General features: G+C 37.4%; 1 protein-coding gene and 1 pseudogene across 1 annotated transcript; both read right to left on the reverse strand.

The window, feature by feature from the left end:
* Positions 1-505: 505 nt before the first annotated feature.
* Positions 506-8,324, reverse strand: LOC122710023 (annotated as a pseudogene).
* A 2,404-nt stretch (positions 8,325-10,728) lies between these two features.
* On the reverse strand, positions 10,729-13,015 carry LOC122710235 (olfactory receptor 13F1-like). Its single transcript, XM_043927896.1, has 2 exons — positions 12,102-13,015; positions 10,729-10,753 (listed from the first exon to the last, which is right to left on the reverse strand). The coding sequence occupies exons 1-2, from the start codon at positions 13,013-13,015 to the stop codon at positions 10,729-10,731; spliced, it is 939 nt and encodes a 312-aa protein (XP_043783831.1).
* Positions 13,016-16,907: the final 3,892 nt, after the last annotated feature.

Below are 16,907 nucleotides of genomic sequence, written 5' to 3' on the forward strand. Positions count from 1 at the left end.
TTTGAGTTCTCCTACTTTCCTCTCAGCTACTGAGATGTCAGTTATATCTGTGTTGAACTGCTTGAAATTTTCCATGTGTCACTAAAACTCTGTTCATTATTTTTTCAGTCTCTTTTTCTTTATGCTTCATTTTGAATAGTTCTGTTGCTGTGTTTTCTATAATACACCTTTCCGAAAGTTATTTTCTTAGAGGGAGGGCCTTCTTTTAATGAAAGATCATGAAAAAGGCTGTTTTATTTTCCAAGCTTTTCTCTATCACTTCATCCTCAGATTCAGCCCAGGGAAAGGTAAAGGAATAACTTAGATGATGTGTACAATACCAGCTCATAGTCCCAGGTTCAGCTTTATTACCTATAGAAGTCCAGTCCCTGGAACATTAAAATTAATTGCTCCAAAGTTTAATTAAAAACACAATTTACAAGTATTTAATATCATCTGGAAAGCATTTCAAAGTGAAGAATGAAAAAATATATACATAATGTATAATTAAATACCAGTATTAGCTTCAAAATCCATCAGGTGCACACTCAGTAACATCAGTCTTTTTAGGTTCTTCAAAATCTTGTGTTAAATCTACAAAGTTGTTTCAATGACCAAGGAGGGGACAGAAATCCCCATTGCTTTTTGGACTCTATATACGCTTACCATATCACCTGGAGTTACTTGCTGTGCAAGTTCTTTAAAGTTATTGGTCACTTGTTCAGCAAGAGGTATTTCTCTGCACAAGGGACCCAAGAGAGACCATTTGGGGACAGAGTCTGGTGCTCAGACTCTGATTCTGGGCTTCCTGGAGCTCTCTGAGCAGTTTGGTAGTTTCACCAAGTTTTCACTGGAACACTTCACCTTCTTCAGAGTCAAAAATCTTCAACTGGAGCTCCAAAGTTTGTTCCTGCTTTCAGTGGTGTAAGCCTGTCTTGATTATTGAAGTCTACACACCCTGTTGGTTCAACTTCTGTAACCTTCATTTCTTTTACTATGTCAAGTGTCCTAGTCTGGTGTTCATCCTCAGGAGATGATGTGTCCAACTCTTACAAGTTTCTAGAATGTCTTCCTGTTATTAAAATAGCCAATAAACTATCTGCCATAAGATATGGATAATCTTGGCATGTGACCAAAAAACTCATGGATGCTGAAATCACTCTAGAGATAGAGTCTTGCCCATAGGTTGACTAGATTAAATCAGAATCATCCTTGCTGATATTTGCAAATGTGGAGTCATAATGTGGCACATAAGACTGTAGGGTCCATAATTCAAGTATAACACTGGACTTACTTTGTTAATTTTATCTTCTTTGAATCCCTGAAAAGTATTTATTCCAGGCTGAAGTCTTCCAGTTGTCATCTCCAGTCTCACACGGCCATAGCCTGGTTCTCCTACAATAGGATCCACAGGATAGAGAAGTCCCAGTGTTGTTGCTTCCATCTGATTTCATCCTTTCAAATTCACACTGACTATTAACAAGCCACCTGGTCAGCTTACCTCCAAATTCTGTAACAATGTGGTCAATCTGTCTTTCTAATATTATTGCTTTTAAATTTATCTTCAAGTACATCTTTGTTTTTATTTTTCTTATTGGGACTCTTTTTAAAAAAATTAATTTATTTTAATTGGAGGATAATTACTTTAAAATATTGTGGTGGTTTTTGCCAACCATCGACATGAATCAGCCACAGGTATACATGTGTCCCCCTGTCTTGAACCCTCCCCCACCTCCCTCCCACCCATCCCTCAGGGTTGTGCCAGAGCATCGGCTTTGAGTGCCCTGCTTCATGCATCGAACTTGCACTGTTCATCTGTTTTACATATGGTAATATACATGCTTCAATGCTATTCTCTCAAATCGTCCCACCCTTGCCTTCTCCCATGTAGTCCAAAAGTCTGTTCTTTACATCTGTGTCTCTTTTGCTGTCTTGCATATAGGGCTGTCATTACCATCTTTCTAAATCCCATATATATGTGTTAATATACTGTATTGGTGTTTCTCTTTCTGACCTGCTTCACTTTGTATAATAGATTCCAGTTTTATCTACCTCATTAGAACTGACTCAAATGCATTCCTTTATGCATTCTGAGTAATATTCCATTGTGTATATATATCACAACTTCCTTATCCATTCATCTGCATAGACATCTAGGTTGCTTCCATTCCTAGCTGTTGTAAACAGTGCTGCAGTGAGCACTGGGGTACATGTGTCTCTTTCAATTCTCTTGAAGCCTGTACCTCAGTGTCTCCAGAGTCTTAACTCTATCTCAGCCAGGAGCTGCTGTCCTCCACACTCTGCCAAGTTTCTATCTTTCTGCTTTTGACTTTTTTGGAAGTCTGAAATGAAGTCTGTGCCCTGCTTCAGGCCCTGAGGTCTTTCCTGGCTAAGAACTTTCATCCCTGAGTGCAATGGCTTCTTTGCAGCTTTATAATAAATGGTCTCTGGTTTGTTGTAAATCATAGCATTAGTACACATTGTTTTGAAGTTAGCCTTTAGTTTTTCTATGGACTGGTAATCTCTGTTCTTGATCTTTCTTTCATGGTACTAAAATAATTTGATGTTTAATGATCATGATGTACTCAGGGGCAATAAAAGCAGTCACAGGAAATGAAAAGAAAGCACTTGGGTCTTTTCTCTGCAGTTGTCTCATCAGTTGATTCAGAGCCTCAGAAGGGGCATCTGCTCTACTTCTTCTTGTTTGGCTAAAGAGACATCTCCAGAACTCCGCCCTGTGAAGCAGCTGCTTCAGCCCCTTGAACTCTTTTCTCATTTTGCTCAATTTAGTGAGACCACTGTGATCTGTTTGGGGTCCTCCTCCATAAATTGGAGTCTGGAAAGTAATCACTAATTGCCTTTAATCCTAGTCTCTTCTTCCAGAGTCATTGTCCTGCCTTGCTTGTTCAATATCTAAACAATATTTTTTTAGCTACTTTATCTGGTTTTCTAAAAGTTCATGGTGGGGTTGCATGCACAGCTCTAGTTAATCTACTGTCTAAAGCAGATGTTCCCTCTTAGCTTTTCTGATTGTATAATTTTTCACTTTAAAAAAAAATATGATGCTGTTCTCTCGAAACATCCCACCCTCACCTTCTCCCACAGAGTCCAAAATTCTGTTCTGTACATCTGTGTCTCTTTTTCTGTTTTGCATATAGGGTTATTGTTACCGTCTTTCTAAATTCCATATATATGCATTAGTATGCTGTATTGGTCTTTATCTTTCTGGCTTACTTCACTCTATATAATGGGTTCCAGTTTCATCCATCTCATTAGAACGCTCGGGCCTGGTGCACTGGGAAGACCCAGAGGAATCGGGTGGAGAGGGAGGTGGGAGGGGGGATTGGGATGGGGAATACATGTAACTCCATGGCTGATTCATGTCAGTGTATGACAAAAACCACTACAATATTGTAAAGCAATTGGCCTCCAACTAATAAAAATAAATAAAAAAATGATATTCATATATTATTCTGCATCTTCATTATCACTGTATTTTATTCTTAAATCTATAACTAAATATTTAAATGCTCATTGCTTATCATTTTGCTCAACTTTCCCCATTCATCTTTTGTTTGAATGAAGATTATCCTACCATCGATTCCAAAAGGGGATTATGAGTATAGCATTACTTGGGTCTTATATGTTTAAAACTATTTTTCAATAGTATTGATATTTGAAGGACAGCATGACTAGATATAAATTTCTTGGTATGCATTTTCTTTCTTAAGTGTTTTGAAAATGCATCTCCACTGTCTGATCTTTTTCAGACAGTCTAATGTTGGACTAATTCTTTGCCCCTATAAGATGTTAACTATTTTGTTTTAAAGATTTGAAGATTTTTGTATTTATCTTTAAACTCCAGTACAGTAGCTTTACTGAGATACATGTCAGAGTAGATTACGCTGAGCTTATTTTTCTCAATACCTAGTAAACACTTTCAGTATGTTATTTACAAAAAAAGCTTTTCTAGACTTAATTTTTAAATATTAATTTTATTTTCTTGTTTTATTTCCATTTTAGAGACTCAAATTTTATTTATAAAAGACACAGTATTTCTTCTTTGCCTGTGGTTCATTGGATATATTTTCTTGATCTTATTTTCATTCTGTTGATCGCTTCCCTTTCTTCAATGCCCTATTTAAATCTCATTCTAATCTATTTTACCTTGGCCACCTTTATTTTAGTCTTCATTTCTAAGGTGGCTTTGTCTTTTACTTATTACTTCCTGAGTTCAATCAATTTTCATTTCTTCCTGATACATTCCTTGATAAATTTCTTTTTAGGTTTTGAATTTCTGATTTTAAGTATTTTTCTCTAATGCTTATTTGAGGATATTGGTATCAACTTGTAGTATTGTTTTACAATTTAATTTGCCTCTTTTTTTTCTTTCTTTGAGGATAAGGGGCAGAAGTTTCCATCAGGTGAGATATTTTATTTCTCATATTCTAATTCATTTTCTAATAGCTTTGACTACAGTCTGCTCTCACTATTTATTTCATAATTTGGATTCAGTTCAGTTTACTTCAGTCCCTCAGTCATGTCCGACTCTTTGCGACCGCATGACCTGCGACACGCCAGGCCTCCCTGTCCATCACCAACTCCCGGAGTCCACCCAAACCCATGTCCATTGAGTTGGTGATGCCATCCAACCATCTCATCCTCTGTCGTCCCCTTCTCCTCCTGCCCTCAATCTTTCCCAGCATCAGGGTCTTTTCCAATGAGTCAGCTCTTCGCATCAGGTGGCCAAAATATTGGAGTTTCAGCTTCACCATCAGTCCTTCCAATGAACACCCAGGGCTGATCTCCTTCAGGGTGGACTGGTTGGATCTCCTTGCAGTCCAAGGTAATCTCAAGAGTCTTTTCCAACACCACAGTTCAAAAGCATCAATTCTTCGGCGCTCAGCTTTCTTTATAGTCCAACTCTCACATCCATATATGACCACTGGAAAAACCATAGCCTTGACTAGATGGACCTTTGTTGGCAAAGTAATGTCTCTGTTTTTTAATATGCTATCTGTGTTGGTCATAACTTTCCTTCCAAGGAGTAAGTGTCTTTTAATTTCATGGCTGCAGTCACCGTCTGCAGTGATTTTGGAGCCCAGAAAAATAGTCAGCCACTGTTTCCATTGTTTCCCCATCTATTTGCCATGAAGTGATGGGACCAGATGCCATGATCTTAGTTTTCTGAATGTTGAGCTTTAAGCCAACTTTTTCACACTCCTCTTTCACTTTCATCAAGAGGCTCTTTAGTTCTTTACTTTCTGCCATAAGGGTGGTGTCATCTGCATATCTGAGGTTACTGATATTTCTCCCGCCAATCTTGATTCCAGCTTGAGCTTCATCCAGCCCAGCATTTCTCATGATGTACTCTGCATATAAGTTAAATAAGCAGGGTAACAATATATAGCCTAGACGTACTCCTTTTCCTGTTTGGAACCAGTCTGTTGTTCCATGTCCAGTTCTAACTGTTGCTTCCTGACCTGCATACAGGTTTCTCAAGATGCAGGTCAGGTGGTCTGGTATTCCCATCTCTTTCAGAATTTTCCACAGTTTATTGTGATCCACACAGTCAAAGGCTTTGGCATAGTCAGTAAAACAGAAGTAGATGTTTTTTTTGGAACTCTCTTGCTTTTTTGATGATCCAACAGATGTTGGCAATTTGATCTCTGGTTCCTCTGGCTTTTCTAAATGCACCTTGAACATCTGGAAGTTCATGGTTCCTGTACTGTTGAAACCTGGCTTGGAGAATTTTGAGTATTACTTTACTAGTGTGTGAGATGAGTGTAATCGTGCAGTAGTTGAACATTCTTTGGCATTGCCCTTCTTTGACATTGGAATGAAAACTGACTTATTCCAGTCCTGTGGCCATTGCTGAGTTTTCCAAATTTGCTGGTATATTGAGTGCAGCACTTTAACAACATCATCTTTTAGAATTTTAAATAGTTCAACTGGAATTCCATCACCTCCACTAGCTCTATTTGTAGTGATGCTTCCTAAGTCCCACTTGACTTCGCATTCCAGGATGTCTGGCTCTGGGTGAGTGATCAGAGCATCGTGGTGATCTGGCTGATGAAGATCCTTTTTTAATAGTTCTTCTGTGTATGGTTGCCATCTCTTCTTAAACTTTAGGCATTTTCTGTATTCTGGTTGTGTGTGTTTGAATAGTTTTATCTGTTATCCTGTATTGTTTTTAAAGGATATGGAGGGAGAGTGGATTTAACCAACTCCCGTTATCATCAGTTACCCATGAGTATACATGCATTTTTAATTGATTAAAAATTTCATTTTTGAATGTATTAGTGTTTAATTGCCTAAGGTTGAAATTAAACATATTTTATGTATGAATTTTCTATTCTTCTTCCCAGTTTGTGATTTTTCTTTATTATTTGATTATCCATTTTCTACTTGGATTTCAATTAGAAATTGTTGAACACTAAGTGAATTGGAAATTCCTTTTATTTTCCAAAGAATTTTTTGTATATTAGGTTATAATCATTATCTCATACAAATTGCAAGTTTTTGCTAATTTCAATATCTTTATTATGCTTTTAACACTTTATGTTTATTATGTTGATTATATTTCCATGATGATTTCTAAGCAATTTTTAATAGAGAAGCTATTAATCTTATATATTACTGTGTAACCAGGTGGTTCTGATGGTAAAGAATCTGCCCACAATGTGGAAGACCTGGGTTCCATCCTTAGGTTGGGAAGATCCCTTGGACGAGGGCATAGCAACCCACTCCAGTGCCTGGAGAATCCCCATGGACAGAGGAGCCTGGCGGGTGACAGTCTGTGGGGTCGCAAAGGGTTGGACACGACTGAGCTAAGCGCAGCACTGCTCGTAAAGGCGTAAAGGCATTGTCTTCAGTTCAGCTCAGTCGCTCAGTCATGTCCCACACTTTGCAAACCCACGGACTGCAGCACGCCGATTGATTGCCGTAGGTTTTTTTTTTTAAAGTCTATTAGTACTGATATTTTTTCTTCTCTTCATTTATACTCCTAAGCTTGTGTTACATGCATTTGCATAAGTTGCATTATTCATAATAATTAATGCTTATTAATAATGGCTGTAAAAGTTACCTTTATCTTGGCTCTAACTTTCCTAGAAATGATTCATATGTTTTTTTTTTTGATTCATATGTTTTAACATGAAGTATGATATGACTGTTGGCTCAAAATTATGTCTTTTATTATTAAAAATGTATTGCAACAGATTTGCAAATTAGCTAATGTATTCATAACATTAATAATATTTTCATACCATTTTATCCTCTTTTTTTAAATTTTATTTTTTATTGAATTATAGTTGATTTATAATGTGTTAGTTTCCGGTGTACAGCAAGGTGATTCTGTTTTTTTATATACATATACATATACACATACACACACACACACACACACACTTCTACAGTGTACAGGTCACACCTCCACAACAAAGAATTGTTCAGCCTGATTCTTCTCTTCTCTCATTCCCCCACTACATCCAAATCCCAGTAATACCATACTCAAGATACTATAAAATTTTTTTGTCATGAGCCATAAAGTTGTTCATTGCTTTGATAAAGTAAACATATTCCTGGGAATTGCTTTTAACTTATAATAAAAGAGAAGTGAAAAATCAAAGATGGAAAGGTTTTTATTTAAGCACTAGTGATAAAAGGCACTGATTAGAAACAATCTTGAATAGCAGAATGATAGGGTATATATTTCAAATCCATATGAATGAATGCATAGCTAATATAATCGTAATTAGGTGCAGAATGGCACCTGAATGGAAAGCGTCAAAGAGCGTGTGCCCAGATATGTAATCAGACACAGAAGATGAGAAGGCCACACTATCATCTGTCACTCTGCATGATGACAAATGGAGATCTGTAATACTGAATATTGTTGATATGATGACCTAGGGATTGACCTCTTCTCTTTTATTGTCTCTACTCACTACCTTAGTGATCTTATTGATTTTAAATATCATTCATATAGTAATGGCTCCCAAATTTCTATCTCTAGCCCAGACTTCTCTAAACACATGACTTGTATATGCTTCCATGTAGTTGTTATGGTTAATCGATAATTTGAACCTACCATGTCTAAAATGAATGCCTGATATTCTCCCACAGATCCACTTCAATTATAGACTTTCTTGAATCAGTGAGTCACAGTTCTGTCCTTCCCACTTTTCCTTCTGAAAACCCTGAAGCCATTCTTGATGCCTCTCTTTCTCTATCACCTATATCCAATCCTTCTGGAAATCCTATTTGCTCTACCTTTTCAGTTTATCCAGAATTTTACCATTTCTCATCATCTCCACAATTATCACGTTGGCCTGGAATGACATCTTTTTTTTATAGTAGGTTTCTTAAATCTTCCTGACTCTAAAGTTGTTCCCCACAAAATGATCTTAGCACAATATGTGATGATTTTTTAAGAATTTATAGTGATACTATGATATGTGAACATGATTCACGTCTTAAAGAAGAGAGCTATGGATACCAAGTTGAGGTCCCAAACTCTTCTTTTCTCACTGGAGCTTCTAGGATCACTCTGTTGTGATTGTCTTTTACTGAAAGGAGGTCTTACTAAAGTAATTTATTAAGAAATAAACTAAGCATATTTATTTACTTAAACTTTTAATTTTGTATGGTGATATAGGAGCCCTGGTGGCTCAGAATGGTAAAGAATCTACCTGCAATGCAGGAAACCCAGGTTCGATACCTGGGTCAGGAAGATCCCCTGGAGAAGGGAGTGGCTACCTACTCCAGCGTTCTTGCCTGGAGAATTCCATGGACAGAGGAGCCTGATGGGCTACAGTCCATGGAAATGTAGAGTCGGACACAACTAAGCAAGTAACACACACACACACACACACACACACACATGGTGGTATATAGCCTGTTAACAGACAGTGTTGTGATAGTTTCAGGTGAACACAGAAGGGACTCAAACTAAGCATATTTAAATGACCTTTAAATATTTCTTCCTCCTAGTGTATATAGAATGTAGTTTTTAAATTAAATTTTGAGCTTAGTTTTTACTTTTTTTCTGTACACAAATGGGAACTGCGATAAACAAGACAGAATGAAACTTTGTATTTATCCAGTTCTTTGATCAGAGTCCCAAGTGTTTTGTGCTCAAACTTTTCACATTTTTAAGTGGATTCTCCCTTTCCCTAACACTTTAAACAAAGCTCTGCACTTATTTTCCCTAGATTCTGATCACTTCTGAATTTCTCATCTCCTTGACAGTTAACATACCTCCCCCTATTCTAAAAGTGGTAAGTAATAAGATTCAGTCTCTTTCGTTTAGCACTCCAAGTCAGAGTTCCCATAATTCTCACATAAGAATTACCAGGTGTTATAAAACATACGGATCAACAGATATCTCCTTTGGAAATTCTGGTTTGGATCTAAGTTGAACATTTGCATGATATTTTTAGCAAGCATTCCAGGTGTCCGTGTATTCAGGATGATTTGGGAAAGGTTCAGGATAGCTTAAAACAAGTAAAATAGCACAGATATTAGTATGTTCTCAGACCGTGGGAAATTAGTGACATGAAAAATAAAAGACCATATCAGAAATCATTTAAAATCTTATTCACCTGAAGAAAAGAAAAGCAGAGATATTTAGAACAAGACATTAATTAGACTTTCAGGTATCTAATGGCATGGTTAAGTTCCCATTTATTTTGTGATTGCAAAGTAAGCATTTATTTCCTCTGAGTTCACAAAAATATATTTGAAAACCATACATGGGAGTGGGCCACAGTGAGATTAAGACTGTGGAATCAAACTTGCTTTCTTAGAGGTAAAATAGTAAGTTTTCCACAAGGGGTTGAAGTTACTCATCTGTTGAAACTAATCGCCTGCATGAGTGACCCCTCCAAGGATGCTAAATATAAATATTGCAAAGTATGAACTGAATGCTAATGCAGAGAGGCAGGACTGGATGAGATACAGTTTGGTAAGCTGCTTTCTAATGAATTTGTCTCCTCTTTCGATAAAGAATGTTAAACAATGGAGGGTGCTCATAATGGAACACAGAATGATAAAGAAGTAATCGAGATGCAATTCTGGTTTACATATAAAATTCTATCCTTGGAAGACAGAAAACAAAACATGTTTGAATCATGCGGAAATTTACTCCATCCTGGATCTACTTGTGTAGATAAAAAAACTCTTGCTGAAGCGCCTGAAATCTGAGAACCCTCTCTAGGCCTATGATGATTTAACCAGATGGGTTACAAGCCAGTTTATTGAGTTTTGCCTCTGGACATCTGGTTGGCCCATCTCTTAGGCATTAATTAGCTCATCCATATCCCTTTAAAATACAGACAAAGTTGTTGAAAAAGATAGCACATGCCGACAGTAGCTGATGAGGCATGAAACTATAGATTTTATTTTCACCCACATAAACAAATAAGATGAATATGTATAGGCTCAATGATTGTGATTACCTGGAATCAGTCTTTGTAATAAAATGATTGTAGAGTTTGGGTGGTAATAGGCTTAATACTTCTTCCTCATTTTCAACCAAATACCATCAGATACCATGGTCATTGTTGTCTGGTAGTGAAATGAAAATAAGGATGAAGGTCCTAATATATTATTCTGCTTTTATTCAATAGTACAAATCCCCTTTGGAAGGTTTCTGAATTAATAGAACTGTGCATCTAATATCTGAGAAAGAAAAAAAAATTCTCATGTATAGTAATGGTCCTTGAATTAAGAACACCAGCACAGTTACTACTTGTTGAATTCTTTTCTCCTACATGGTTCTTTTATGAATCAGTTCACCCTCAACTGAATTGTTTCTCACAAGCTCTATTCAGGATAGAACCTTCTGTTATAATTATCTATGACTGTCTTACCATCTCTAAGTCTAAAATTCAAAGATATTCTCTCAATGCTAGCAAGAGTCACCTTCTCCATAGAATAAAGCCATCACCCACATATACTTAAGGGCATCTCTCTGATAAAGAGGAATTAATGTACATGTATTGGTCTCATAATTTCCCAGCACCAATGAGGATGGCAAAGACAAAGAAAAACTGATTAATATGAAATATTGGTGAAAATATAATTTACGTAATTTTGCTCACATTTGTCAAATATATCCATGAATCTTTTCCCACAATATATGTGTACATTAGTAATTTCTTTTGCAGTGTAATCTCTACAGGGTAGGAATATGTTCTTTCTCAGCCTTAACAGGTCAGTTCAGCATGCGCTAAGAAAAATCTGCAACATGGTGTGTGTGTGTGTGTGTGTGTGTGTGTGTGTGTGTGTGTGTGTGTGTGTGTGTATTAATGAATTGACTTCCACATTCAGAGTACATTATGAGAATACTTTGACCTCATGACCACAGATGCTTTAAGGAGCATTTATAGATCCCCTGAATGCTTTTCCTTTACTCCACTTCAAAGGCAAGATTACTGTGTGTAAGTCCTTGTCATGATGTCTTCGCACATACACAGATATTTATTTATCTCCTACATTCACATCCTAAATAAACAAAATCATTCATATGGTAGTTTGTTAAATCTAACATATTTTACATTTTAACATTTAGAGTAGGAAAAGTTCTAAAATGAATGGTATCTTGGTTTTATGAATTATGATGTATTTATACTTTGAACTATATACACATTTATGTAAAATATTACTTCTTCATAATTTCAGACATAATTACTAATCATATGATGATAAATTATTTCAAGATATCCTAGGCTTAATATCTTACACTTTTGGCATACTAGTTATTGTCATAGTGATGCTAGATTTGAACATTTAGATGATATAGTGAATCAAATATGAAAAAATAAGCAATCATCTAATTTTAACATTATATTAATATTCAACAAATGCTAAATACATCTCTAGAAATGTAATCCATTCTTCCTAAATTACTTATGAATATCAAAGATTTTATTTACCAGGTAAATCAAGATATTGGAGTTAATATTGAACTCCTTTCAAAAATAGGTATTTTCCAGGATTTAGTTTATTCCACTTATTTTGCAGTTTTCTGGATGATGTTGGAGATTATACAGATGAATGTGCTTGCTCCCATATTACTTGAAGACAGAAATTAGGACAATACCAAAGAATTTCCTATCAGCAGTTTTTTCACAGCTGCTTTCACCTCTTTGTTTCGTAGACTGTAGATGATAGGATTCAACATTGGGGTTAATGCACCATATACCAAAGCTATAAATTTATCTATTTCCTTTGAATCTATAGCTGAGGGCTTCAGGTACATGGAAAGAGCTGTCCCATAGAACAAAACAACCACAGACAGGTGGGCTGAACATGTTGAAAAGGCTTTGCTTCGACCATCCACTGAGCTGATTCTCAGGATGTTGGAGAGGATGAATGCATAAGAGATACAAATTAGGAGCATTGGCATGGGAACAAGAAATATGGTGAATACCAGTATGATTAACTGCACTTTGGAAGTGTCCACACAAACCAGTTTTAAGACAGCAAGAATCTCACAAGCAAAATGATTGATGACACTATGACCACATAGAGACAACTGCAACACAGACACTGTTTCCACCAGGGCAGTGAAGCAGCCTGTCACCCAGGAGCCTGCCGCAATCCTCACACAAACCCTCTTGTTTATGATAATGGGGTACCTTAGAGGGTTGCAGATGGCCACGTATCGGTCATAGGCCATCATAGACAGGAGCACACACTCAGTGGAGCCCATGGCCAGAGAGAAGTACATCTGAGCAGCACATCCTAAGAATGAAATGGTGTTTTCCCCTGACACAAAGTTTATCAGCATTGGAGGGAAAGCAGAAGAGGTGTACCAGATGTCTAAACAGGAGAGATTGCTGAGGAAGAAGTACATAGGTGTGTGTAGGTGGGAATCGAAGATAGTGATGGAGATCAGAATCATATTTCCCAGCAAGGTGATCAGGTACATCAGCAAACACAGTACAAATATGATGATCTCAACTTTGGGGTAGTGGGAAAATCCCAGGAAGAAAAACATTGTTACAGATGTCAGATTTGCCTGGAACATTTTATTATGTCAAGGTCATTAGTATATACACATAGAAAGATTATCATCACATATCATATATAAAACACAAAATCTTCTCCATTTTTATTTTCTGGTATTTTTTCTTCACATCAACTTGTGGTATGTGCTTAACTGCTTCTCTTGCTTGGTAATAGTATTATTAATATGTATTCGAAGGAATTTATCATCAGTAAGGAAAATTTCAAGTAGGGAGCCACAGATAAAGTATCTTCAAGATTTTCTTTTTGCTGTAATATTTTTTAAAGGTAAAGTTGGGGAAGGGCAAGGTTTATTACATAAATATCATGAGATCTTGAGGAAAGAAAATCTTATAGAGTCTTTCTTTGTCCAAGACCACATCTGTAACTGATAGATGGTGAAGACATCAATTTACCTCTGAACCACTGGGATGATTTTATTCTCATAGCTGGCTAACAGTCTTCTTACTTGGGAGTTTTTCTGCTTTCCAAGTTCAGTATCTTCTGCCAAAATAATTTTGGGAGATTCATTTAGTAAAAATGATTACTGCAACCAAAGATTAATTAACTGAAAAGCTTGAAAGTTAAACAAGTCCAGGCTTTCCATTTTAAGCCCAGGAAAATGGTGATAGATATTCTCATGGTGGGACATATAGCAAACATTTCCTTCATATAGCCAGAATTGCCTTGACATTTGTGCTCCAGAAACATCCTCCAAAGGACCATCCTTTCACTTTGTAAGGCAATTTAAGTTTTTTGTTGCTTGTGAAAAGTTTATAATTCATGCAGCAAATTAAAGTTATACATCTCTTTGCACAGGATGACAAATTCTGAAACTCCAGGGACAATGTCCCATGGATCCAATTATAGGTAGTAGCTGATCTGCTCTAATTGTTGTGTTATTCAAATAAGAAATAAACTTTTTCCTATCTATGCTGACTTTGGGAAGGGGAACTCTGCTCTGTTCCTAATTGTGTTATTAAATCAGTCAGTCAGGTTTTCAGTTTTCACTGTTTCTGTCTTTGTTTGACTATGGCAGTGTTGATTGTCTTTCTCATTTAGGCAAGATTCACTGCAACCATAATATAAACAGTTGACCCAAAGGGAGAAAACAGATTGACTGACATCTGGCCCAGAGTCCCATTTCTGACTCACTTGTTCAGTTCCTGTAGACCAAGGCTTGTATGGCTCCAGGTAAATCACTTAGGTTGACCTGTGTCTAGGAGTGAATGTCAGGAGAGAACTGAACTTTAGGAATACATTCAGAGAAGTTAAATGGAGGCAGTGACCAAGACTGAGGAAGGTTGCCAAACGGACTCCCTGTTATATATAAAGCACCAAACCACACTTCTGCTTTGGAATTACATTAACATACACTGAAATGAAAAGAAATTTAGAACCTCCATGATAATTTCTGTCTGAAAAAGAAATTGCCAAAATTTTGACAAGTTTTCTCATGCTTACGAGTCTGTATTTTTCCCTATCTCCAATAATAGCAATAGCATTTGCTCACATACTTAAGCCAAAAATCTAGAAATAATCTTTGAGTTCTTTCCCCCTCTCTTATTACATGCTCAGCTCAGAAGGAAGTCTGTCAGATCTTCCTGAAAAGTACATCTTAGACTTCCAACTTCTACTGATGATGAAGTTCTTGTGGCAGAGTAGCTTAGATCAGACTAACCCTCATGCTACTAACAATTATAAACTCCAAATCAAGTATAAAATAGCAGCTATTTCATGGCATTTAAAAGTGATCAAAATCAGGCAGAACAGAAGGGAATTCAATTCATAAAAGATATGAATCAGACTGGGTGATATCAACAGGGTTCTCCCCGGTCCATGTAGAAGATGGTACTCAAGCAAAAAGTAGCAGCCCTTATCTGAGAAATCAGATCAGCATTTGTGAAATAATTTACCACAGATAGGGACTCGAACCCATGTGCTGGGACTCAAACCCAGCCAAAACCCTGCTTGGCATTTGAACCCACATGGCTTGGACTCAAACCCAGTCAAAACCCACAGTACCTGGTTTCAGGAGCTAATGAAACTCAGGTTCTTAATGTCTCACTGCAGAAAGAATTCAGTGAGAGACAGAGTGATAGGTAGGAAGTGGATTTATTCAGATACAGAGAAGCACACTCCACAGACAGAGTGTGGGCCATCACAGAGGGCAAATGCAGCCCTGAAATTTGGCATGGTTAGTTTTTACAGGCTGTGTCATTTCATATGCTAACGAGTGGGTGGATTATTCCAACTGTTTTTGGGAAGGGGTGGAGATTTCCAAGATTTGGGCCACCGCCCACCCCCTTGGTCTTTTAACAGTGCCTTGGAACTCTCACGGCACCTCTGGATGTGTCATTTCACTTGCTGATTGAGGTCTAGTCTTATCTGCCATCTTGGTCCCATTTCATTCTAATTGATTTTATGTTGTGTCCTTGGACTACGTCATTCTTTCAAAAGTTGTGCCCTGCCCCTTTCCCTCCTGTTACATTTGGGGCTGCCAGAGTAACTGGAAATTTAGGGATAAATCTTGGGAAAGAGGGAACCATAAATTGGGAACCTAAACTTTGTGTAAAATCTCTCATCTGACTGAGCATTGAATTGGGCATGAAGAGAGTGAGACTTCTTAGAACCCAAGTGCACGCTAAGTTGCTTCAGTTGTGTCTGACTCTTTGAAACCCTATGGACTGTAACCTGCCAGGCTCTTCTGTCCCTGAGATTCTCCAGACAAGAATACTGGAATGGGTTGCCATGCCCTCTTCCAGGTGATCTTCCTGACTCAGGGAACAAACCCACAGCTCTTATGTCTCCTGCGTTGGCAGGCAAATTTTTACCACTAGTGCTGCTTGGGAAGCCCATTAGAACCCAAGGGAAAATGACAATTAGAAGGATAGAGAGTTGAACAGAGATTTAATGAGAAGCTGGTAGCTGGGGAGACAGAGTTTGGCATTCAAATCCCATCAAAAAGAAAGACTTGGTAAATACTTTTAGATTTCCGTAGAAACCCTAGGTGTCTTTTCATGCATCAAACAGGCATACTGGCCCAAATAATGGGTGTGGTCCTACGTGATATCTGCAGCTATGTCACAGAGAACATTTAAGAAGCATCATGTATTATACCCCAGTGCATTGTGTAGCATATGAAAAGTTCTTCAGAGAGTCATATATTATAGATGAATGTATAACCACAGAAGGGTTTATTTACAATAAATGATTTTTTATCTAGTAACACTCTGAAAAGGGCAGTGAATAGATAAGTTCAGTTCATTCCAACAAACATCATTAATCTCTGCTCAGAAATCCAGTTGATGAGGGGCCTATTCCAGATAGCCTGTCTTTTTTTCCCCTCTCTCCAAAGAGATTCCCCTGGTAAAGGAACTGAGTAGATCACTGGCAAGTTGCTTTAATTCCTTCATCCTTAAGCAACTGAAAATTTCTGTCATAAAGTTTTTACAATTTACATTGAGGCTTGCTACCTGGAAGAAAAGTTATTACCAACCTAGACAGCATATTAAAAAGCAGAGACATTACCTTGCCAACAAAGATCCATCTAGCCAAAGCTATGGTTTTTCCAGTAGTCACGTATGGATATGAGAGTTGGACTAATGATAACCCTATATGCAAAACAGAAAAAGAGACACAGATGTACAGAACAGAATTTTGGACTCTGTGGGAGAAGGCGAGGGTGGGAGGTTTTGAGAGAACAGCATCGAAACATGTATATTATCTATGGTGAAACAGATCACCAGCCCAGGCTGGATGCATGAGACAAGTGCTCAGGCCTGGTGCACTGGGAAGACCCAGAGGGATCGGGTGGAGAGGGAGGTGGGAGGGGGGATCGGGATGGGGAATACATGTAAATCCATGGCTGATTCATGTCAGTGTATGACAAAAACCACTACAATATTGTAAAG

Source organism: Cervus elaphus, chromosome 16 (genome assembly GCF_910594005.1).
Source record: "Cervus elaphus chromosome 16, mCerEla1.1, whole genome shotgun sequence".
Classification (NCBI taxonomy): Eukaryota; Metazoa; Chordata; class Mammalia; order Artiodactyla; family Cervidae; genus Cervus; species Cervus elaphus.

Bases quoted from the DNA above. Each gene is read 5' to 3' on its own strand.
- LOC122710235 (XM_043927896.1), bottom strand. From the start codon at position 13,015: ATGTTCCAGGCAAATCTGACATCTGTAACAATGTTTTTCTTCCTGGGA. The intron at 10,754-12,101 runs GATAGGAAATTC...AAAAGAACCATG, and splicing joins GCAGCTGTGAAAAAACTGCT to TAGGAGAAAAGAATTCAACA.